The following is a 26797-nucleotide window of genomic DNA, read 5'->3' on the forward strand; positions in this document are numbered from 1 at the left end:
TAACAAAAAGACGATTTTATACATATAATGTGAATGAAATAATAAAGGTAGATTTTATGACATCACAAATTACGAAGTCATAAAAAGACAATGTTATGCATTAAAACAAAGAAAAAAGACTGTGAAAGTGACAAACTGTCTAGATCCAGTTGGTCTAGTATACTATGGAAACAGGTTTTTGCTCGCTTGATTATTTGTATCCACTGTACATTGGATGACAAAAGTAGAGACGGAGAAAATTTCTTTATGACTCATAAAAGCTGAATGATGAGCTACATTTATTCCATTAAGTAAGAGATTCTTTATGACGTCACAAATCATGAACAACATGTATTCATACAATACTGATTTACGAATTAATTATTTTTTACATCAGTATGGCTATGCATATGACTGACCTGTCGACTGCATGGTTCAAAAACTTAGCTTTCAGGTTCGATAACCAGACATCTATATCCATGCGTTTAACAAATCTGTTGTACAAATGAGAAGTATAATTACTGCCTTTTATCAGTATAATACATTGCTTAATAAAAGGCTCCAACCTCAACTTTTGACAAAAGAGCTTTAAACAAACTCCTGATGAACCGTCCCCTTAAGTGAACACTTCATTAAATCTCCACACTAACGTACTGTACTTGCAATAACCCTTATCCCTGAGTGGCTTCCGGGCCTTGATAAGTGGTAACTACCGTGTAAAAAAAAAAAAAAAAATAGAAACAGTTCTTTTTTTTTTAAATGGACTAATAATTACAATATTAATAGTTACAAATGAATATATACAGAAAAGTATTGCAATTCTATTATAAACAGGGTGATATGGAAAGAGAAAGTAGTAAAAAAGGTAGCAAAAGATAGAGATGAGAAAAGAGAAAGAATATAACAAATACTGACCCAATGGGTCACAGTAGTCTTGTATACTACTAAAACTGGGGAATGGTAGTTGTCAAAAGCAGTGTGGCATCATAAAAGGTGAATATTTGTTTAAAAGTGTCAAATATATTTGCTGGTTGTTTCTGTTTTCATCAATCAATATCAAAGTTAATGAATTAACTATTTAATCATACATTAGTCCTCCATGAATCGGTGGAAGAGGGGATTTATGACCCCATTAAATAAAACATCAAAGAATCTCACTCTTAGTCTCTTTCTGGTATTTGGATGATACTATCATTTTGTGACATTATCCACACATCTCCCATTTGTCTTAATGGATGATGCAAGATTATTCTCACCTGTTTTAATAGATTACGTCACAAAATAATGTTATCCCTGATAAAGGGGGGGGGGTAACTAAGTACGATCCACAGTTTTACTAGTATATAACAAATACTGCCTCAACGGGTCACGGGTGGTCTAATTAGTATTCAAGACTAGAAACAGGTAAAAATGTTGGCTCATGCATATTTCGAATTAGATCTAAAAATCTAGAAAAATTTTAAACACATTAAAAAAAGCTTTGTTTTCCAAAGTCGTGATTTTCGACTAGTTTTCATTCAAGTAATAAAACAAAAGTGATTTTATGTTGCAGGCAATTCTAGATTATTTTTTTAATTTAAATTGCAGTTTAAATGTCAAACGGAAAAGGCAAAATAAAAATCTTTCTATTTTCAAAATATATCTTTCAATTCATCTTTTTTTCAATTTTCTTTTTTAAGAAATTGCTCTAATTTTGAATTCAATCATTGAATGCCAATTTTTATTACCCAGACTTTGAAAATAAACTATTCCTGGTTACCTTCGTGAAATTCCTACTTTTCTTGCCCTTCACTTGAAATAAGTGAAAAGTTTAAATAAAGATGAATTGTTTTTATAAATAAAAAGAAGTAATTCTTATTTGTATTTTTTAATTTAACTGAAAAACAATTAAATTACTTCGGTAAAAAGAATTCTTGGATTTTTTCCTTCTACAATAGGCAAGCTACCAAATGATAAATAGATTTTTAAAATGTGATGGATCTGTCAAATTTACTTTCGACCTTAATACCAGTTTTTTAATTATTTTTTATGGAAATCGCTCCAGACAAGAAATGAAGTCATTTTGAACTAACAAGAATGAAAGATCATTATTGCAAAGACAAGAGATGTCTAGTGACTTTATTCTTGCAAAAAACAAGGTTGTATGTAGTAGGAAAATCGGAGGAATAGAGTTCTACAACTTTGCAGTTCTTCGAAAGAAGCTGCTGGAATAGGAAGCTGTATTACAATGATGGATTAAAACAGCAAATTGATGGAGACCACTAGACCAACAACTCAAACGAGCTGGAACAAAGGAAGCACTCAATAGATCAGTCAATTCTGAAAAAAGACATGCTATAATAGTATTTACAGAAAAAACTGAGACTAACATCACGTCTGTGAGAGAAAGGTTGAAGAGAAGAAAAGAGAAATACATTTCTGCACCTTATCATAAACTTAAATGGGATCAGGAAAAATATGACAACAATAATCCAATACACAAGCAAGATCATATTTATTAAGGTTATTGATATGTTCATAAATTGATTGGTTTTTATAGGTTGATTTATCAATCGATTTATTACATTAAAATCAATTTTAAACTTTATTCAACCAATTTTGATAAAGAAACAAAGTTATTTTCTTTCTCATACAAAAAGAATTGCATAAAAAAATACTTATTGATCCCCAGACAAAGAAGGGATTGGACAATTCACTCCCATTCGTCCGTTTGCACTTTTCTCAACCACGCCTTGGATTTTTTTGGAAATTTTGCACAAACATTAGTGAAAGTAAATTTTTCACTTGTTGACCTCGCATGCTCAGGTTGTTTATTCTATTTTTATTTTGTTAGAAAAATGCTTAATCTTAAAATGTTCCTATTTACTTGCCTCCCTACAATGGCAAAGTGAAACACAAGGCTGGTGTTTAATCTGAAATCCAACTCCTGAAAATGAGGCACTCTCGATAGGATTAAATAAATATTCCCTCAGTCGAGTTTTTCTTGTCTACTAATAATCTCTTTGGAAAACTTAATTATTACCACATGTTTTTGTTGTTTTTACTTTTAAAATCAAACTTTCAAGAAACTGACAACATTTTACTTTTGAAATTAAACTTTTCAAGTGACGACATTGTTTTTTTTTTCATAATTTATCATACTAAAGTTTTAATATAGACAGTAAATGGAATCTATGTTCCTCCACTCATGCAAATGTTTAGTAAATCTATACATTTTTATATAAAGATGTAAAGGAGTTTTTAAATTCGTGTGTAGCCTTTTTCCCATTGTGTTACATCTGCCAATAACTCTCTTACTTTGAAGCCAATCATGTTGATAGCTTTGGCAAAAAAAACAAAAAAAAAAAAAACAATGTAAATCAGTTTCAATTTTTGATGCTGTCAAAAAAAAAAAAAAAAAAAAACATTATCTCCCTCAGCAAGTTTTGTGGAGAAGGCATTAACCTTTGTATCCCTTGTTATAAATGCGGAGAATGATTCTTTTTTAGAGAAGAATCAACTTTGATTCATATTTTGCCTTAGAAAATCCATATGTTGGCCAACACCCTCGGGTTAATCAAACTCTTGTGAACCCTTTCGGTGCTATCCACTGTCAAATCGGCAGAATGCCATTAATAGGTGTCAAAGTTGAACTTTAAGTAAAGAATACTAATGCTAGGTAAAAAAAATATCTACTTAAGACAATGGAATTGGCAGATTTACAGACAGACAGCAAAAATAGGATTTATACTTGTTAAGAATCTTCTTTTTTTTTGTGATGGAGATACATTTTTGTTTATGTGTTTTTTTTTTTCTGTTTGTTTTATCGAAATATTAATTTTGTTTGCTCTTTGGACATATATTCACATAACATGTAATCTATCCATAGCCAGTTTTAACAAGAGGGCGCTACTGAAGCAAGAGTTAGTAATCTCATCTTACACATGCAGTGAAAAATTAAAAACAAGACTGCCTTATTCAGCTCAACTTCCAATGAGAAGTTCTTTAGCTTCTTTAGACGAACAAGACAAAATGACATTTAACTGTTTTATATAAAACTTGGCAGCTGAAAATTAAAGAAATTAAAAAGTAAAAACGGTAAGATATGGGTGACCTCTTCATTTTAAGATAATGATGTGTGTGCCTGCTAGTCGTTTAAGAAAATTCCATAATAACAAAATATAGAACAGTAAAATGAGCTTATTAGGTTCTCTATGCAACAATATGTTGATGTGTAGATAGTTTACTTACCAAAGAAAGATTCTTTAATGTAATATTTTTTTGTTTACTGAAACCTACTGCGACGTCATCAAAGCAAACAATTGTCTGCATGCCATCAACACATTCCTCGACCTTTTCATCTGACTCAGAGTTCGACACAATCAGATGTGGATATTTTCCTTAAAAAGACAAATAGAAAATTCACATTGTTTTAAGGCAATTTCTTTAGAATGACTGAAATATTCGCGTTTAAGTTGTTTCGTTAAAACAATCATCTTTAATCCACAAATTGATAAAAGAAATATTGATGAAGAATCAAAAATAAAAGTTAATCAAGTTGAATAAGAACCGACGAAAAAGAGTAATTACTCTTTGCAGAGGCATAGAAGACAGTACAAAGATTGACATATTTTAATAAACATTGAATATAAAAATTAGCGTTTTTCCGTGCATTATTTTTAAAACATTAAAAATAATGCACGGAAAAACGCTAGGGGCCCCTTTTGCAAACAAACTCATGAGGAATTTATCGTTAGTATAACACCGAAATACAAAAAACGAAAAAAATTGTCATGAAAGAGCAAATACTGAGGGATATACGAGTAAAAAGAAAAAAAAAACAATGGGAATTTGTGTAAAAGAATATATATATACAATTATATAAAATGCATGTACAAATAAGTTTGAGGGGGTATGGGAACGATTAAAATATATCTCCGAACAAGTCCAGTAATTTAATGTATTCCTTCTGTCAAAAGAGAGAGGGCCTGCATGAAATAATTGAGACTGACTCCAAAATCTTTAAATGATTTTGAGAGTCGGCTTGATGTAAGATTCCTAAAACAGTCCATTTTACATGCATTAGCACAAGCTGGATTTTCGATTAGGTCTTGGCCACTGCCAGATTCCAAGATAGAAGAGAGGCGAAAGAGACATAGCTTTCCCAGTCTAATTTCTGCTGGAATATCTTGGTTAATGCGTGTCTGCAAATTTAAGGAGATTCAGCCCACATAGCCAGCAGCGCACTGACAATTGAATTCATAAATAACATTGCTTTGTGTGATCTAGGGCAAACTATCATTCGTGAGCAGGGGAAATGCAGATTTTACATTAAAAAACAAGCGTAACACAACAGATGGGAAATAATTTAATACAGACTTTATAGGCCCCTGGGGTTTTTTCCGTGTATCATTTTTAAAGCACTATATGAGTTTTGTATCATTAAAAAGAAAAAAACAACACAAAAAATGATAATCAATGAGATTGGGTCTAGTTTCAATTTTTTTCTTTTAACTATCATGTATGCTCTGATCCATATTGAGTCCTCATACGTGAGATTTACTATGATATATATATATATATATATATATATATGTGTGTGTGTGGAATAGTTACACGGCAAACAACTGACAACCTTCTTTTTTTATTTCATGATTTAAATTAAAGTCCCCCTCTTATTGAACCCTCTTTTGTCTTTGTGAATCTTCCAGCAACAAGTGTTTATAGTATTGCTAAGTGTGCAATATAAGAATTTAGCTAGTATTCCTTTTATCTATATGGCAGCCCGAGTACCTATAAAGGATAAAATGTGGACGATTCTGTGTAGTTTAATTGGCACATATATGAGGAGTGTTCCAGAAGTAATACCTCCTATTTTTGTATTTCGTCCAAATGGATTAGAGAGGGATTGCAAATTGCATTGTTATGATGACTGAACTTATGCATTTATGACCTTAAAGTTTCATCTCTCTGTTGCAGATATTGATGATGTGAGACCCAAAGAAAGCAACCCATGTCATGGTCATGTGTCAAAAGCAGAGATGAATCATTGAATTCTTAGAAAAAGTGCATTGATAATGGTGATTACGTATAAAAAAAGATATCTGGAATAAAAAATGTTGCTCGTATTTTGCCAGCAATGTGGTGGTGGCTTTGCCTGGGCATCAGGAGGGTGCTTTGTCATCAAATCTCTGTTATCACTCTGAAATCGACGAATCTATCTAACTGATAACATCAATTGCATCAGCTGTATAAAGATTTAACAATATAGATTGGTTCAGTTTTTTCTGCACAGAGAAATTCAATGGTGCATCTCTTCTGATGCATGCATATGACAGAGGTTGCTTTCTTAGAATATCACACAATCAATATCTGAAACAGAGAGATGAAACTTTCATGACATAAATGCATAAGTTCAGTTATCACAACAATGTAATTTGCAATCCTGTCTGATCCATTCGGGTGGAATAAAAATAGGAGGCATTACTTCTGGAACACTCATATATATACATACATACATACATACATACATACTATTAATTATCATTCAAACAAATCAAAAGATGGAATTAATGCACTCGAATTTTTTTTTTTCTTTTTTTCATGCAAAGGTTTAAATTTTCCTTATAAGGAAAATTCAATAAAATAAAAAAAAAAGATAACATTTATGAGTGTGACTTGATTCCATCCTTTGCTTTTTGGAATGATAACTAATGGTATACATGCTCTGAATACAAGAATTCGTTTTCATTGAACTCAATATTTGTTACGATTCAAAATATAATCTATATATCTATAAAAGTGAAAGTGTCTGTCCGTCTGTGTACATTTCCCTACACAATAACTGTCAATTTTCAGTCTACAGGCTCGAAATTTGATATACAGGGTATTGAGATTTTGGAAAATTTTTGTAATCGATTTTTGGCCAGAAATTTGGCTGTTAAGCGATCAAAGTTCAACGATTTGATCTTTGAGAACTCTACGAAACTCCTCCGCCAATTTTGGGTCTAAATACTTGAAATTTTAGATATAGGTTCCTTGGACATGGATCTAACTTAATAACTTGATTTGAGCTCAAAACAGTTAATGTTAAGGGGGCATAATAGGAGTCAAAGTTTTAAAAAATTTGACCGCTTCGGTCTCTACCAAATTACTCAGACAATTTCTGGTCTAAACATTTGAAATTTTACATAAAGGGTATTCAGAGATAGGGCAAGCTTTTTAATCGGTTTGGGTCGAAAATATGAGTTACCAATATATAAATGTATGTATGTTTGCATGTCTGCCTTAAACTTTCGACAGAGGCGACAGATTTTCACAACATCAGTATCAGCGGACAAATACTGAAAAATTGGCTAAAAACATTAATTTCTTCACCTTCAACTGGGCACTTTTCTACAGGGGTGGGGTCACTTTTTCGCCGATATTTTCGAAAGTCATCCTCTCCTTTCGATTGTCTACCCTTAATTAAAACCTATATCACTTCCGGTTTGGTGGTGGTTGTAACAGCAAAGATGTCAGGTTTTTTTCCTGTTCTTTTCCTCCTTTGCAGTACGGGTTCGAGCCTGCCTTCCTACTACCACTTTTTTTTTGTTTTTGGTCAACATACACCTCCAAACACCTCGGCAACGCCGGGCACCCATGCTAGTTTATTTATAAAAGTAAAAATGTTTGTTTGTACTTTTACCTAGCAAATTACTGTCAATTTTTAGTCTACAAACTTGAAATTGGACCTAAGTGGTAGTGTGATTTGAGAAAATCTTTTTAATCGGTTTTCGGTCAGAAATTTGGCTGTCAAGGAGTCAAATTTACAGGATTTAAGCTTTGAGAACTTTACCAAACTCCTCCGCCAATTTTGGGTCTAAACACTTGAAATTTTAAATGTAGGTTATTTGGACATGGATCAAACTTTTCAATTTGATTTGAGCCCCAAAAAGTAAGTGTTAAGAGGTCAAAATTGAGGTCAAAGTTTAAAAAAATTCGACCTCTGCAGTCTATCAAATTACTCCACCAATTTCTAAACATTTGACATTTTACATAAAGGGTATTCAGAGATAGGGCAAGCTTTTTAATCGGTGTGGGTTAAAATTTTGAGCTGCCAAGAGGTCAAAGTTCAAAAGATTTTACCTTTGCGGTGTCTAGCAAAATATTCATCCAATTTTGAGTCTAAACATTTGAAACTTATAGATAACGGTTATTCAGACATGTGGCAAGCATTTTAATCAGTTTTGGGGCGAAAATTTGGCTGCCAACAGGTCAGAGTTGAAAAAGTTGACCTTTGCAGATTCTACCAAATTCCTCCGTCAAGTTTGGGTTTAAACACTTGAAATTTTATTGTAGTAAACAAAAGTTTTACCCATGTCCAAGTTAAGTGTTGAGACATTATGTTGAACAAAGATGGCGGTGAAAAATCAGTGCAGTTCCAATCCTAAGTGTTAAGTAATTCCCAGTAACAAAGATGGCGGTGAACAACCAAATGCAGGTTCGTGACGGAGACGATGGCAAACTTTTTTTTTTTTTTTTTACACAGTGGTCACCACTTATCAAGGCCCGGAAGCCACTCAGGGATAAGGGTTATTGCAAGTACATTACGTTAGTGTGGAGACTTTTTTTTTATTTTTTTTATTACATTTTCACCCCAAACAAGGCACATTGCCACTTTGGTGTAGGGGGCTACTATCAGGGGAAACATCTACTGGGGTACTATGTAGGGATTAGGGCAGCGAGATGTTGGTTCACGTTGCACTTGAACTTATGCATGTCAGTACAGTTGGGGAAGCAGTGACCTGGAATGGAATTCCAAAGTCTAGCAGTTCTAGGGAAGAAACTACTGGAGTAGAAAGATCTTTTACATCTAGGGATCTCTACAGTGTGGGGGTGGGATTTTGCAGCTTGTTGGGTCTGTCGAGGGTGTTCACGTCGTGGGGGCACAAGTGCTTGCAGTTCTTCAGCGCATTCACCATTATAATACTTGTAGACAGGCAGAGGGATGCAACGTTTCGACGATGGGACAGAGGCTGAAGCTTAGATGCCAGTTTAGGGCCTATCAGATTTGCGACTCTCTTTTGAACCCTGTCAAGGAGCGAGAGACTAGTAGCCGATGCATCAGCCCAAATATGACAGCAACACTCCATACATGGGCGAATAGTGGCCTTATAGAGGTACAGGATACTTTCAGGTGTTAGAAGTTTTCTAGCACGGTAGAGAGAGCCCACCTTCCTCGCAGCGGCCCTGGCAATGCCCTCGATGTAATTGTTCCAACTCATGTTTCCTGTGAACGTTAGGCCAAGGAGCTTGAAAGACGTAGTCTCAGATAAAGAGTCGTTGGCCATTGCTATAGGTGGTAGAGAAGGTTTCTTGTAATTATTGAATGAAACCAGTTTTGTCTTGGCGGCATTGAACGTGACCATCCATTTTTGTCCCCATTCCACTACTGATTGGAGGTCATCCTCTAGTGTTTCTGCCATTACTTTAGATATATGTTCATTTGTTTTCCTGTCGTGCCTGCTATAGAGTGTGGTGTCATCAGCATATATACCCATCTCAGAGGCAATTTTGTCGGGGAGGTCATTTATGAATATCAGGAACAGCAGAGGTCCAAGGATAGATCCCTGGGGCACTCCCGCATTTATATCATATTATTTAGATGTACGACCGTCGAGGACAACCTGGATTTTTCTCTTATCTAAGAAGGATTTAATTATGTTAAGTATTCTACCAGTGATACCGTAAGATCTAATCTTCCTGAGGAGACCCTCATGCCATACCCTGTCAAAAGCCTTAGATATATCTGGAGCTACCGCTCTGCCCTCTCCCGCTTTGTCCAGTGAATGGTATATGCGTTCAGAGATTACAGTGAGGATGTCTGCCGTGGAACGGGCTTGTCTAAATCCATATTGTTGGTCGGTCAGAAGTTTAGCATCTGTAAGGTGATGGACTAGAGCATGGTTAATTAAGGTCTCAAATATTTTGGCAAAAAGTGGGAGGAGGCTAATAGGGCGATAATTTAATGGGTCAGTTCTTTCGCCAGAATTCTTGAATACTGGTACCACAGAAGCAGTTTTCCAACAGCCGATGATTTGATGAAGTGTTTACTTAAGGGGGCGGTTCATTAGGAATTTGTTAACGTTGGACTTAAAGACATCCAGGTTATAGTCAGGTGGGAAGCAGGCAGACAGAACAGAGTTCCACAGGTGTGCAGTTCTAAGAAAGAAGCTTTGTTCATGGAATCCACGTTTTGATTTAGGCACAGATAAAGAGTGGGGGACATTTTTCACAGTGGATTCAGCTAGACGGGTGTTTTTCGTGAAAGATTGGCGAGGGGGGACCAGAGATGGGAGTTCAGACGAGCACCTGCCATGGAAATAACGATAAAACAAGGATAGGCTCACAACGTCTCTTCTGTGGGAGAGAGGTTGCAGGGTAGAGAAAAGGGCATCCCCCACTAAACCACGAAGTCTATTTTGTACTCTGTCGAGGCAGGATAGGCTGTTTTTAGCAGCTCCTGCCCAGATATGGCAGCAGTATTCCATCCTTGGACGTACTTGGCTTTTATATAGATAGACAATTGCATCAGTAGTGAGATATCTTCTGGAGCGGTAGAAGGATCCCACCATCTTTCCAGCGACCTTGGCAACAGACTTGATGTACACGTTCCATTTCAGATCAGGAGTAAAGGTCAAACCCAGAAGCTTGTCAAAACACGGGGCCTCTCCCAGACGAGAGCCATCCATCCCAATTGATGCCAGATGGGGATCAGAGCGTTAATGATGTAAGGATAGGAGTTTGGTCTTAGATGCTTTAAAAGCCACGTCTTCCCCCACTGAACGACGCCCTCGAGATCAGAGCAGAGAGAATCAGAGAGAACTTTGTCATTTACAGCCTTTGATGTGTTGCCGTAGATGGTCGTGTCATCAGCATAGATGTCAACGAATGATTTAAGTATGTGTTTAGGTAGGTCATTGATGTAGATCAGGAAGAGAGTTGGGCCCAGGATTGACCCCTGAGGGACTCCAGCATTAATACTGCAGGCCTCTGATTTTTGTCCATCGTCCACTACTCTTATGAGCCTATCGGAGAGAAATGATTTAATGATTGAGAAAACATTTCCAGTTATACCGTAGCTGGAAATCTTGTGAAGTAGACCCTTATGCCATACCTTGTCAAAGGCCTTTGATATGTCAAGAGCAATTACCCTAGAAAGGAAGCCTTTGTCAAGAGATTCACTAATCCTGTGAGATATAACCGTCAGTACATCTGTGGTAGATCTTGCAGAGCGGAAACCATATTGTGTGTCACTAAGAAGGTTGTTTCTGCTGAGGTGGATGACTATTTCTTTATTTAATATGGATTCCAGCAACTTACTCATGACACACAGGAGACTTATTCGTCTGTATTGAGAGGGAGATGACTTATCATCTAAATTCTTAAATCCAGGGCAAACTGATGAGGTCACATTGAATCCAAAATTTGACAATTTTTATAGTAACTTTGGAAGCTTCTGATTGGTTGGTTATTATAACTTGTAGTCATAAAAATGATCATCGAAATCATTGGTGTCATACCCCCCTATTAGAAGTCAAAAACATTTAACACACCTCCTTTTTTGATATGAAATATTCTTTTCAATTTGGTTTGACTTGAGAAAAGGAAAAAATAAATAAGTAAATAAAATAAAAATAAACAAATAAATGAACAAATAAAATAATTTTTTGTTTGTTTTTTGTTTTGGGGAATTTGTCTTTATTCTCATTGGTCAAAAAGAATTATCAATATATTGGTATAATGTGTGCAAAAAGAAGCCATTTTTTTTTATAAATTACATTAAGTTTTTTGTTTTTTTTAATACATATAAAAAAGCATGTTTCAAATACATACATACATACAAATACAGATATAATCCTATTCAAATACATACATACATATATATATATATATATATATATATATGTAATTATAAAACCCAAATGACCTTGTAACGGATGTTGTAACCACACATCCAGTTTACGACTTCCGGTTGCGCATGAGTACATAAACATAAATCCATAACGGCGTAAATAAAATTGTCATGATCGTCCCAATTGTTTTTTTTTTTTTGCGTTTAAATTATCCAAATAAACAATTGTTAATACTTTCTGCTTTTTTTTTTTTTTTTTTTTTTTTACATCGTTCATTTCCGCATTGTCTTAATTAGTTTTATTGACTTTATTATTAAGATATAAATTAAATATTTGACCCAATGGGTCATGAATGTTTGTTTGAGATAAATGAAAAAAAAATTACATTTCATTTTCATTTTCTATCTAAAAAGCATAGGAAGAGTGTTTTTAACTATTCTGTACTTTCAACTAACAATCTCATTTAAAAAAGATGTATCAAAATTTGAATTTAACTGTAAGTATTATTGCATCTGTTCAGTGAACATTTACCTATAAGTATGACAAACCACTTACAATTCAATGGCTGTAAGTTTTTTTTTTCAAAAATAAACAGAACGACTCACAGAAATCTATCTATATTCTTTTTTCATTTTAATATACTTTCACCAAAATGCTTCTGTTATGTCACAACAAACTATTTTCTTTACATCACAAGTGTCACGCTCGTACATTAATCCATAGCTAACATAACATACTGACTCAACGGGTCACGGGTAGTCTAGTAATATATATATATATATATATATAAATACACACACACAAACACATACATTTTTTTTTTTTTAACAAAAACTGGAAAAATTCTGTTAGTTGGTTAATTTGGTTAGTAAGATAAATATGGTCGCAGTTTAATGTCGTGCCTGGGACAATTTACAATCTTATTATTATTATCATTTTTGTGCATGTGATTTCGACTGTACATGCTTCTCTTTTTGGGTTTCTGAAAAGAGATTCATTCATGATTAAAGTTCGGTTATAAAATGTCTTAATTTTATCGTTTTTATAAGTTTAGTGAAAATGTCGGCTATATTATTCTCAGACGTTACATAACTAAGAGTAATAGATTTTTTACTTATTTCATCCCTTATGAAATGATATCTGATATCAATATGCTTCGATCTTTGATGAATCATAGAATTATTTGCTAATAAGATACTACTCTGGTTGTCAAAATGAACTACTATAGGTTTTTTACTTAGATCTGGTTTTAAAATAGATTTTAGAAGGGTGTTCAGAAAACTTGCCTCCTGCGCGGAATGGGTAAGGGCCACAAATTCTGCTTCACAAGTAGAAAGGGCAACAATTTGTTGTTTTTTAGTTTTCCAAGAGATCATAGGTCCAGTCTTTGACAGTCTAAAACAGTATCAGGTTATACCTTTTCTATCCTCAGAGTTACCCCAATCTGAATCTTAAAATCGTTCTAAATTTAGAGGATATGAAGACTTTTTAAATATTAAAGATTGTTCCTTGGTTCCTTTTAGATAATGAAGGATTTGTTTTGCACAATTAAGGTTCTTAATTGTTGGTCGTGATAAGTTTGGAGATAGCTTAGTGGCGTTTGTCAAATAGATGAGACTTTCAATCATTTCTCTGTATAATCGATTGTCTATTTATTTTGTTTCCATCTCTATATTTTATTTATATCCATCTCAACGGGAGATGTATGCAGTTTGCAATCTTGCATTCAGAACTTGAGCAGAATTTTTTTCAATGTACCGTGATTGGTTCATTGTTATAGTTTCATTTTCACAGGTAAGTTTTATACTGAGGAACCATGACGATTGTCGAAGATCGGCCATTTTAAATTTTTTATTTAATTCATTTTTAACATCTTTTAAAGTGTTGTCACAATTTGAGGCGAGTAATATATCGTCAACACAAAAAAAAACAAAATCAACAATTTATTACCTATATTTTTAGTATACATGCATGCGTCTACAGGACATTACTTGAATTCTTGTTCTATTAAATAATCATGGAGTGTGAAATTCCAATTGTGAACCCTTTGTCTTAGTCCGTATAATGATTTATTCAATTTCCACACAAAATTTTTATTTTTCATTTTAAATCCCTCTGGAGGGTAAATATAGATTTCACAGTGAATCAGAGCATTTAAATAAGCATTTTTTACATCCATTTGATGTATTTTTGAATTGTATTGAGCGGCAAATTGTAATAAAATTCTAATTGCCATTAAATTGGTCGTTGGTGAAAATGTGGCAAAATATTCCACTCCAGAAATTTGTGAAAAACCTTTTGAAACAAATCTTGCTTGAAAAGTTTCACTGCCAGAAGCTGTGTTTTTTTTTTTTCCAAAAAAACCAGCGTGACAAAATTTATAATCTTATCTTTTGGCTTTGCCACTATTTCGTATATGTTATTTTCAGATAAAGCTTTCAATTCGGATTTCATAGCTTTTTTCCATTCTTGGTGATTTTCTGAATTAATTGCCTCATTATAACTTTCCGGTGTGCTTTTCAATGAGTAACAGTAATTCACTGTGTAGTCTTGTATTTTTTCAATTTTTAAGAAGTTCGTCCTTTTTCGCTCCCTTATCGGGTATCGACGTGTCTGATTAATATTTATGTCACTAGTTCTTCTGCAATTTTCATCATTATTAATATTTTCATTGTGATCGATTAAGATTCTAGGTAATATTTCATCACGTTTTTCGTTGACTGCTTCGCCATTTTTTAAATTTAATGTATCATCGAATTTTACACATTTAACTCTTTATGGCATTTTGGTCTGGAAAGTAGATTAAATATGCTGGATTATTTTTATCGTAACCTACGAAAATACCTTTTTCGCTTTTAATATTTAATTTACTGGTATTTTCTATAAATAAAAAGCAATCTGAACCAAATATATGCATTCGGTTCATTTTTGGCTTTACACTGCAAAACACTTCAGTGTTTTGCCTAATCTTCTATTGAACGATCTATTTCTGATATATGCTGCTGCCATTAAAGCATACGTCCATAAACTATGCGCTAATTTCGATTTGATAAGTAGACATCATGCCATCTCAAAAAGGGTCAGCCATGCTCTTTCAGTGATGCCATTTTAAAACAAGGAATACAACGCAGATTTCTCGTTTAATACAATGGTTAATTCATAGAAGTTCAAAGTTTTTACTAGTAAATTCAGTCTCATTTTACCGAGCCGTATGGGGCAATATCAGCTAAATATTTCTTAGTGATGAGGATAGTGTCAGATTGTTTTTTTAGAAAATAAACTATAATTAAACCGGAAAAATCATCAACAAAGTTCAAAACGTACCTTAGATTATTTCTTCCCATCGGGCTGATCAGACCTGCTAAGTCACAATGCACAAGTGAGAGAATTTTCGTGGACTTTTTGTCTGGTGTTTTGCTTATATATTTTGTCATTTTCCCCTGTGCACAAGCATCACAATTTGGGAGATCGTCTGAAGGTATTATTTTCATGCCTTCGATTACATTTGCTCATTTTTTAATATCAGCTGTATTGCAGTGTCCTAGAATTTTATGCCAGGTTTCCAAGTCGTGACAGGCAGTTTTTGAGGGAACCATACTTTTTAAATAATATAGTCGGCCATTTTCTTTTATGTCAAATACAGTTCCATTAGGGTATATCAATTTTGACTTGTTTTGGCCAAACTTTATATTCACGCCTTGTTTAATGGCAGCCTGCACGGAAAATATGTCTTGCTAAACTGTAGGTATAAAAAGAGCATTTTTTAGAATACAGTCGCAGATTTTGCTTTTATTATTTTTTAGTGATATTTTAGCATCGCCCCTTTTCAAAACTATATCATTTATTTGACTATCATCGGCAAGTTCGAGAAAATTACTTTGTGAATTAAAGTTTGAATCAAAATTAATAAAATCAGATTCCTTGGTGATAACGTGTGCTGTAGCATCACAGTCTACAAGGAGATTTTTGTTTGTAGTATTGTCAAACATGTGAATAGAAATGTATGTTCTTCATCAAAGTTCTCAACGTTTTTTATGGAGTCCATTTTAGAGTGTTTATATCGATATTGGAAACTTTTGTGGTTGGGTCGTCCACAATTTTAGCAGATAATTTTATTTTTTCTTGGGAAAATTACTTTTGGGGAAAACATTGCGGTGAGTGTCTGCTTTTTGGTGGTGTCTGCTTTTTGTGAAGCATTTTTGAACTTCATGATATTGCTGGAATTATTATTGTCCACGAGCATACGATTTGTCTCTTCGTAACTGCGCAATGCCACTTTAAATTCACTGAAATTTATGGGTTTGTCTTTTTGCGTTATAACGGTTGTAAATGGTTAAAATCGGCTGGAAGTCCCTTGAGGGTCATTGATATCAACAGGCTATCGCTTATTATTTAGATAGCTTAGAGTTTTAAGGCATTGGCGGTTGTTTCTGCCCTTATAACATAGTCGGTAATAGTTTCATCATCGTTGCATTTTAGAGACGTTAGTTCTGTATATAGGGATATAATTTTCAGTTTCCTTTTTGATAAATAATGCTCTCTTAATATGTTCAATGCTTTCCGTCCATCATTCAAGGCATCTCTTATAATCAGAAACAGACTTCTATTGTCTAAGCATTGAATCAATTCTGCAAAAACAGTCACATTCTTTTCGAGAAATTCAGGGGCGTTAGGATTCTCTGTTGGAGATTGTATCACTTTGTGTAGCTTCCGAATCCTTAGATACCCCAGAAATTTTACCTGCCACAATTCGAATTTAAATTCCGAACCGTCAAAGAAAAGATGATGGTTGGGTGCATAACCTGTTAAGTATTGAGACATTATGTTGAACAAAGATAGTGATGAAAAATCAGTGCAGTTCTGATCCTGAGTGTTAAGTAATTCCTAGTAACAAAGATGGTGGCGAAGAATCAAATGCAGATTCATGATGGAGATGACAGCGAACTGATTGAATCCAAAATTTGACAATTTTTATAGTAACTTTGGAAGCTTTTCATTGGTTGGTTATTATAACTTGTGGTTATAAAAACGATCATCAAAATCATTGGTGTCATATCTCCCATTAGGAGTCAAAAACATTTAACAACTTTTTATTTTGATTTGAGACCAAAATAATAAATGTTAAGGGGTCAAAATTGGGGTCAAAGTTAAAAAAAATTACTTATGTGGTCTCTACGAAATTACTCAGACAATTTTTGGTTTAAACATTTGAAATCTTACATAAAGTGTATTCACACGTAGGGCAAGTTATTAACAGTACATAGGGCTGAACAAAGCCGGGCTGAAATGCTAGTAGAATATATGCCTCAATCGTATATACTTTCCTTAGCGAAGTTAGAAACAAGCTAAATAAAAACAATGGTGATGAATTGGCCACGAGCAAGAGAAAACATATTGCCAACGTTCTGAGTCACTCAAAACACGTGCTTTGTCAGAAGACTGCATGGCATGATCGACGAAAATCCTGGGAACACAATGTGACATCTTGACAAAGATCTTAAAATGTCTAAAGGAACAATGAGGAATGTTGTTCATCAAGACCTCGGATACAAATCATACGTTCTTAGGCGAGGTCAATTTATGTTAAAAATACTCAAGACAATCATTTAATGCATGCAAAACGACCCTTAAACAAATTGAAGCATCTAGGAGAACAGAAGTATCTTTGGCTTTTCTCCGATAAAAAACTTTGACCAGAATCAAAAAGTCAATCGAAGAAATGATAGGAGGCTATGTGCAGACCCCACTGAAGTTTCCAGTAACAGTGACGGTTTTCGGTGTTGTTAGCAGTGAAGGGCACATCATGCGTCCTCATTTTTTTCCACGGGGCCTCAGATTTAATGCAAATGCCCATGTAGAGACTCGTCAAATCATTGTTAAGCCTTGGATTGACAACGTAGCTAATGGAAGGGCCTATGTCTTCCAACAAGATTCGGCACCATCTCATAAAGCTCTCGAAACCCAAGAGTGGATGACAGAGAATGTTCATGGTCGTGTCACATCAAACTTATGGCCTCCTAACTCACCAAACCTTAATCCTTTTGATTATTACATGTAGGGCACCATTGAAAAGAAGATTAATAAGCATCTTAACAACACCAAATCCTCTCTGATAGAAAGAATAGCCTGAGTAATGGAGGACCTAAATAAAGACCACCTGATCAAAGCTTGCGGTCACTTTCAAACTCGAATTGAGTTTGGTGATAGAAGTCGAATTAGGATATATACAGAATAAAACGTACATTAAAATTATATTGACTTGTTTTTTGTCTTTTTTAATTGTAAATTTCAATGACTTAACAGTTTCATCTTAAAGTCTCTTAATATCTTATGCGCCCTATATATATATATATTAGTTATTAGTTGGTGTTTTGTTTTGTCAATTTAAAGTTCTTAACAAGCTTCCACTCACATTGAAAAAATTCTATGTCGACATCAGTGTTCTTCTGTACATACATTGTTATTTACATTCTATTTTTTTTATCATTTTCTTGTTTTTATTCAAATTTGAATATTATTCTTTTGAGAGTAATAGCCACGCCATCCTTCATGCAAAATGTATTTATTCATTGCACTGAAACCGTGATATAAATCTATATGAGATGCACAGGTTTATGATACCTTAAGGTAGTGTTATAGAGTTATTCTCTGTACCCAAGAACAGTGCCAATCTCTCCAGAGTAAAACGCATTGATTTAGCATCTTCAAAGCACAACACACTTCCAGGAGATGCATACGCTATGATATATCGTTATATACATTGTGCCAAATTTTCTACTCTGCTATCAAACATTTTGGCTGCATAATCTTAACTCCTTCCAGAATAAGTTTATGGTAATTTTATATTCTAAAGAACCACGTAGTCAGTGTGTTCTTCACTTTACAAAGAATCAATGCTAGTTTCATTTCATTGTGTGTTTAGTTTGGTTACGCAACCAATAAACCAACTTATAACCAGTTACCTTCCACATATCTATAAAACAGACATTTTCATTCATCTTATACGAATAAATTTCATACACTTTTATACCAATACTTATCTCAAAACAATCGAAAATTGTAGAGGTGTACTTATTGGTCAAAGCTACATTTTCTTGTATTTGCTCTCTCATTTATATATTTTTTATAAATAATTATTAAATCATTTTTTACCTACTAACACTTCTGTTTCATGTCTACGCAATCATCAGTCTAGGAAGAGATGACTACTATTTATCAAAGGATTCAAATCCAATCACAAAGTCACCTTTGATACCGCAATCCAGTATTGAACCCCAAGGACATCAAGAATTATCACAAGAAAGAAAAGATAATTAAATTCTATATATAACGTTGAGGCAAACAGACAAATGCAGAAAGCTAGTATGATAGTGTTCAATGAAACATGCTGGAAAATTATGTTATGCTAAAGTTGGCAGATTATTATAACTCTCTTAAAGCCACCTTTGACTCCGTTTTCTGAGATGTTACCACTAACAACTGCCAAAAAAAATTAAGGGAATTTAGCAATCTATAACCGCCAACTGTGAGTGCAGCAAGTAAACAATCAAGAGGGTTCAAAGAAGCAGAATCGCGAACGTTGCATGAATGCTAGTGGACTGCTTTTTATTTTATATTTCACAGACAGTGCTCAACTTTAATATTTCTTAAAAGGGCTTAATAATTATAGATAATTTCTTTATACCTTCAGACACGAGTGTTTTACGCTTTCACAATCATCAGTGTAGAAGTGACAATTCTTACTGGTCAGGAGATTCAGACCTAGCTACAAAATCAACTTTGACTCCATTTGTTAATATATATATATATATATATATATATATATATATATATATATATATATATATACACACACAAGGTAAATGAAATTAATAAATTATTATGAGATCATTTACACATATTCAAACAAACAATAACAACCGTGAACAGTGTACAATCGTTTCAGAGACGCTATGAAAGTTTATTTAAATACAGTCTCCTAATCAGCACAAGAAGGAGAGGGAGGTTTACAAACAGTTAACGATCAATTAGCAGCATCAAGAGAATTAAGGTTCCACAGAGAATCGATGGGTAACCGGAAAAAATAATTAACAATAATGTACGCGTCTATTCAAGGGTAGGTATATATACACATACACATCAGTCACTAAGATCTGGTTTTGAACCTCACAAAACCTAGTCACACTGAAAATACAGCGATAGCAAAACATGTGGATAACTATATATTATAAATATATATGGTTTCATATGGAGGAATGACACTGGTGAAGGAAACAATGAATGCAACCTGGTATTTAGGTAAATGCTTCCCCATAAAAATAATTTAATACACATACTTAATTTCACAAATAAAATAGAAAAATGGAAACATTTATATATGTGATACATTTCTCTTACTACTAGCAGGATTTATAGCTAAATGGTAGAAAGTTGTTCACTCGGGTGAAATTTTTAATCTCAATAGGTCTAATGATATTGAAATGCTATAGAGACAAAAGCAACACTTGACCGTGGAACATTATTTTAAAATATATATGCGGCATATAGAAATTTTTTGTAAGGAAAATTATTTTAAAATATGTAAGGAAAATTATTTTAAAATATATATGTGGCATATAGAATATTGTAAGGAAAATTATTTTAAAATATATATGCGGCAAATAGAATTTTGTAAGGAAAATTATTTTTAAATATATATGTGGTATATAGAATTTTGTAAGGAAAATTATTTTAAAATATATATGCGGCATATAGAATTTTGTAAGGAAAATTATATTTCAATATATATGCGGCATATAGAATTTTGTAAGGAAAATTATTTTTAAATATATATGCGGCATATAGAATTTTGTGAGGAAAATTATTTTTAAATATATATGCGGCATATAGAATTTTGTAAGGAAAATTATTTTAAAATATATATGCGGCATATAGAATTTTGTAAGGAAAATTATTTTTAAATATATATGCGGCATATAGAATTTTGTAAGAAAAATTATTTTTAAATATATATGCGGCATATAGAATTTTGTAAGGAAAATTATTTTTAAATATATATGCGGCATATAGAATTTTTGTAAGGAAAATTATTTTAAAATATATATGCGGCATATAGAATTTTGTAAGGAAAATTATTTTTAAATATATATGCGGCATATAGAATTTTGTAAGGAAAATTATTTTAAAATATATATGCGGCATATAGAATTTTGTAAGGAAAATTATTTTTAAATATATATGCGGCATATAGAATTTTGTAAGGAAAATTATTTTTAAGTATATATGCGGCATATAGAATTTTGTAAGGAAAATTATTTTAAAATATATATGCGGCATATAGAGTTTTTGTATGGAAAATTATTTTAAAATATATATGCAGCATATAGAATTTTGTAAGGAAAATTATTTTAAAATATATATGCGGCATATATAAATTTTGTAAGGAAAATTATTTTAAAATATATATGCGGCATATAGAAATTTTTGTAAGGAAAATTATTTTAAAATATATATGCGGCATATAGAAATTTTGTAAGAAAAATTATTTTAAAATATATATGCAGCATATAGAATTTTGTAAGGAAAATTATTTTAAAATATATATGCGGCATATAGAATTTTGTAAGGAAAATTATTTTTAAATATATATGCGGCATATAGAATATTGTAAGGAAAATTATTTTTAAATATATATGCGGCAAATAGAATTTTGTAAGGAAAATTATTTTTAAATATATATGTGGTATATAGAGTTTTGTAAGGAAAATTATTTTTAAATATATATGCGGCATATAGAATTTTGTAAGGAAAATTATTTTAAAATATATATGCGGCATATAGAAATTTTGTAAGGAAAATTATTTTAAAATATATATGCGGCATATAGAAATTTTTGTAAGGAAAATTATTTTAAAATATATATGCGGCATATAGAAATTTTGTAAGAAAAATTATTTTAAAATATATATGCAGCATATAGAATTTTGTAAGGAAAATTATTTTAAAATATATATGTGGCATATAGAATTTTGTAAGAAAAATTATTTTAAAATATATATGCAGCATATAGAATTTTGTAAGGAAAATTATTTTAAAATATATATGCGGCATATAGAATTTTGTAAGAAAAATTATTTTAAAATATATATGAGGCATATAGAATTTTGTAAGGAAAATTATTTTAAAATATATATGAGGCATATAGAATTTTGTAAGGAAAATTATTTTAAAATATATATGCGGCATATAGAATTTTGTAAGGAAAATTATTTTTAAATATATATGCGGCATATAGAATTTTGTAAGGAAAATTATTTTAAAATATATATGCGGCATATAGAAATTTTGTAAGGAAAATTATTTTAAAATATATATGCGGCATATAGAAATTTTTGTAAGGAAAATTATTTTAAAATATATATGCGGCATATAGAAATTTTGTAAGAAAAATTATTTTAAAATATATATGCAGCATATAGAATTTTGTAAGGAAAATTATTTTAAAATATATATGTGGCATATAGAATTTTGTAAGGAAAATTATTTTTAAATATATATGCGGCATATAGAATTTTGTAAGGAAAATTATTTTTAAATATATATGCGGCATATAGAAATTTTGTAAGGAAAATTATTTTAAAATATATATGTGGCATATAGAATTTTGTAAGGAAAATTATTTTAAAATATATATGCGGCATATAGAATTTTGTAAGGAAAATTATTTTTAAATATATATGCGGCATATAGAAATTTTGTAAGGAAAATTATTTTAAAATATATATGCGGCATATAGAGTCTTTGTAAGGAAAATGGTTTTAAAATATATATGCGGCATATAGAAATTTTGTAAGGAAAATTATTTTAAAATATATATGCGGCATATAGAATTTTGTAAGGAAAATTATTTTAAAATATATATGCGGCATATAGAAATTTTGTAAGGAAAATTATTTTAAAATATATATGCGGCATATAGAGTCTTTGTAAGGAAAATGGTTTTAAAATATATATGCGGCATATAGAAATTTTGTAAGGAAAATTATTTTAAAATATATATGCGGCATATAGAATTTTGTAAGGAAAATTATTTTAAAATATATATGCGGCATATAGAAATTTTGTAAGGAAAATTATTTTAAAATATATATGCGGCATATAGAGTCTTTGTAAGGAAAATGGTTTTAAAATATATATGCGGCATATAGAAATTTTGTAAGGAAAATTATTTTAAAATATATATGCGGCATATAGAAATTTTGTAAGGAAAATTATTTTAAAATATATATGCGGCATATAGAAATTTTGTAAGGAAAATTATTTTAAAATATATATGCGGCATATAGAAATTTTTTTAAGGAAAATTATTTTAAAATATATATGCGGCATATAGAATTTTGTAAGGAAAATTATTTTAAAATATATATATGCGGCATATAGAAATTTTGTAAGGAAAATTATTTTAAAATATATATGCGGCATATAGAAATTTTTGTAAGGAAAATTATTTTAAAATATATATGCGGCATATAGAATTTTGTAAGGAAAATTATTTTTAAATATATATGCGGCATATAGATTCTTTGTAAGGAAAATGGTTTTAAAATATATATGCGGCACAGAGTTTTGTAAGGAAAATTATTTTAAAATATATATGCAGCATATAGAATTTTTGTAAGGAAAATTATTTTAAAATATTCATGCAGCATATAGAAGTTTGTAAGGAAAATTATTTTAAAATATATATGCAGCATATAGAATTTTTGTATGGAAAATTATTTTAATATATATGCGGCATATATAGTTTTTGTAAGGAAAATTATTTTAAAATATATATGCAGCATATAGAATTTTTGTATAGAAAAATATTTTTAAAATATATATGCAGCATATAGAATTTTTTTATGGAAAATTATTTTAAAATATATATGCGGCATATAGAATTTTTGTAAGGAAAATTATTTTAAAATATATATGCGGCATATAGAATTTTTGTAAGGAAAATTATTTTAAAATATATATGCGGCATATAGAATTTTTTAAGGAAAATTATTTTAAAATATATATGCCGCATATAGAATTTTTGTAAGGAAAATTATTTTTAAATATATATGCGGCATATAGAAGTTTGTAAGGAAAATTATTTTAAAATATATATGCAGCATATAGAATTTTTGTATGGAAAATTATTTTAATATATATGCGGCATATATAGTTTTTGTTAGGAAAATTATTTTAAAATATATATGCGGCATATAGAAATTTTGTAAGGAAAATTATTTTAATATATATGCGGCATATAGAATTTTTGTATGGAAAATTATTTGTTAATATATATGCGGCATATAGAATTTTGTAAGTAAAATTGAATAGAATACTCAATTATTAAAGTAAGAGCTACATTTTTCCATTAAATGAGATAGTTACGTATTAAATTTTGTGATTTTAACGGTTTCATAATAAAAAAAAAAATCAGTTATTCAATTGAAACATGAAACTGCTGGCATAACAAATTCTATTCCAAGAGAATTAATAATAAGCTACCACAATGTAATTTCCCGGCTCATGTTAGAACACTATTAGGATAAGTGTAAGTATCCACTGAATAGTCATCATATTAAGTTTAATTCTATTATTTCTCATGCTAATTGATTATTGCTGAGGGGTTTAATACCAAGCTGTAAGTAAAATGGTGATTTTGTAACTGGGTTTAAATCCTTCGACTGCCAATAATTAGTTTCTACACTGAAGATTGCATAAGCATGAAATATGTATCTAGGTATAAAATCAAAAATATTGTGTGTGTGCGTGTGTGTGTGTGTGTGTTTATATATATAGCACAAACAAAATCCAAAGAGCTTTAGTAATATATACTTGCAAGAAACCCGACGTTGCTCGGGATCAAATGTTTCTTGTTATCTGTCCTCCTATCATGTTATCTTTTTATATACTTCATCCACTGTTTCTTAATATAATAGGACTGAAATTTTGGAAAATTCTGAATTAGTGTCTTATACGCATGGTTTAAATTTCATTAAAATAGGATATGCATATTTGCAGTTTTTAAGAGATTTTGCCCAATGGCTCACTTACGTGAATGCACAATTTTGGGACCACTTCCATTTTACTTCTTCAGAAAATCTTGTATGTATCATTTAAATTTATTCGGCGTTTCATCCACTCTAGGATTCGTCAGGCTTATGCGCATAAGCCTGACGAATCCTAGAGTGGATGAAACACAGAATATTCAGTGTAGCTTAATCGCCATATATATTTTATAAATTACTAACTAGCTCTACCTACGTATTGAGCACTTTTAAAGTAAATACTTAAAGTTTACGCATAAATCTATATTTTCGTATATTAATTTTATGGGAGTAAATGAAGTAGTTACACACACATATATATATATATATATATATACTAGCAGGCTGCACAACAATTTTTTCATTCCCCCTCATTCGTGACGTCTGTATGATGTCATAACATTATGTATGCCATACCATCATTGTGAACAAACAAACAGATAAGAATATAGATTTTTTATAATATATATATATATATATATATTAAATGTAATAATGAAATGCTGTAGGATTACAGCTTGTATAATATTGTAAAACTAAAGTCCAAATAAATATTAGTATCAATTTTTATAAGATAACTCCTAGCAGATAAGGAAAGCTCAGTATACAAGATAGAGCAATAATATTAATGGAAATTCTGAATTATGTAGAATTGCAACAAAATTTATTGTTTGACAAAATAGTACAGATAATTATTAAAATTTTTTCCTTTATCCATGAATTTGCAATGAATGGCTTATCGTATTCAAGCAAATGTTATTAGCAAAATAAATGTGGGTAATTATAAATTTTGCTCATTAACACATAAACTGAAAATTAAATTTGAAATGCTAGTGCAAAAAAAGGATACTCCATGGTTGAATGAATGAGCATACAGAAACAGTTGTAAAATCCAATAATTTATAATTACCCACATGAATGTTGATAACATTTCCTCCAATGAGATGAGCCATTCATTGAAAATCCATGAGTTAAGGAATAAACTTTATACATTGTACTCCTTGTCAAACAATAAATTTTGTTGTAATTTAACATAATTTAATTCAAAATTTCCACACATATGTACACAGACATGACAGAAAAGAACAGACATCAATAGAAACAGTTTTTTTTTTTATTTATTTAGTTTTTACATGGAGGTAACCATTTATCAAGGCCCGAAGGCCACTCAGGGATAAGGGTTATTGCGTGTACAGTAATCAATGAGATAGTATTGTAGTAATCATTAGTATTGGGGGTTTTGACAGAGTGTCTTACTTAAGGGGGCGGTTTGTCAGGAGTTTGTTTATGTTGGACTTGAAGACGTCCAAGTTGTAGTCAGGTGAGAAACAGGCAAGCGGCAGAGAGTTCCACTGGCATGCAGTTCTAAGAAAGAAGCTTTGTTCATGGAATCTACGTTTGGATTTAGGCACAGATAAAGAGTGGGGAAAATTATTGACAGTAGTTTCAGCCAGACGGATGTTTCTCATGAAAGATTGGTGAGGGGGATGAGGGATTGGAGCTCAGACGAGCATCTGCCATGGAAATAACGATAAAACAAAGACAGGCTCACAACGTCTCTTCTGTGGGAGAGAGGTTGCAGGGAAGAGAAAAGGGCATCCCCCACTAAACCACAAAGTCTATTTTGTACTCTGTCAAGGCAGGATAGGCTGTTTTTAGCAGCTCCTGCCCAGATGTGGCAGCAGTACTCCATCCTTGGACGTACTTGGCTTTTATACAGATAGCGAATTGCATCAGTAGTGAGATATCTTCTAGAGCGGTAGAAGGATCCCATCATTTTCCCAGCGTCCCTGACAACAGATTTGATGTATGTGTTCCATTTCAGATCAGGAGTAAAGGTCACAGAAGCTTGTCAAA

The 26797-nt window shown here is 31.7% G+C and overlaps 1 protein-coding gene across 1 annotated transcript in view; it reads right to left on the minus strand.

Moving 5' to 3' along the window:
• LOC145292193 (cilia- and flagella-associated protein 65-like) overlaps nt 1-26797 on the minus strand; it is a 2765874-nt gene that overhangs the window by 2557517 nt on the left and 181560 nt on the right. The window contains exon 7 of the mRNA XM_080138498.1: nt 4210-4358. Coding sequence (XP_079994624.1) covers nt 4210-4358 — 149 coding nt within the window. The remainder of the gene's footprint in view (nt 1-4209; nt 4359-26797) is intronic.

The sequence above is a fragment of the Euprymna scolopes genome, chromosome 13 (genome assembly GCF_053919585.1).
Source record: "Euprymna scolopes isolate OS-2025 chromosome 13, ASM5391958v1, whole genome shotgun sequence".
Taxonomy (NCBI): domain Eukaryota; kingdom Metazoa; phylum Mollusca; class Cephalopoda; order Sepiida; family Sepiolidae; genus Euprymna; species Euprymna scolopes.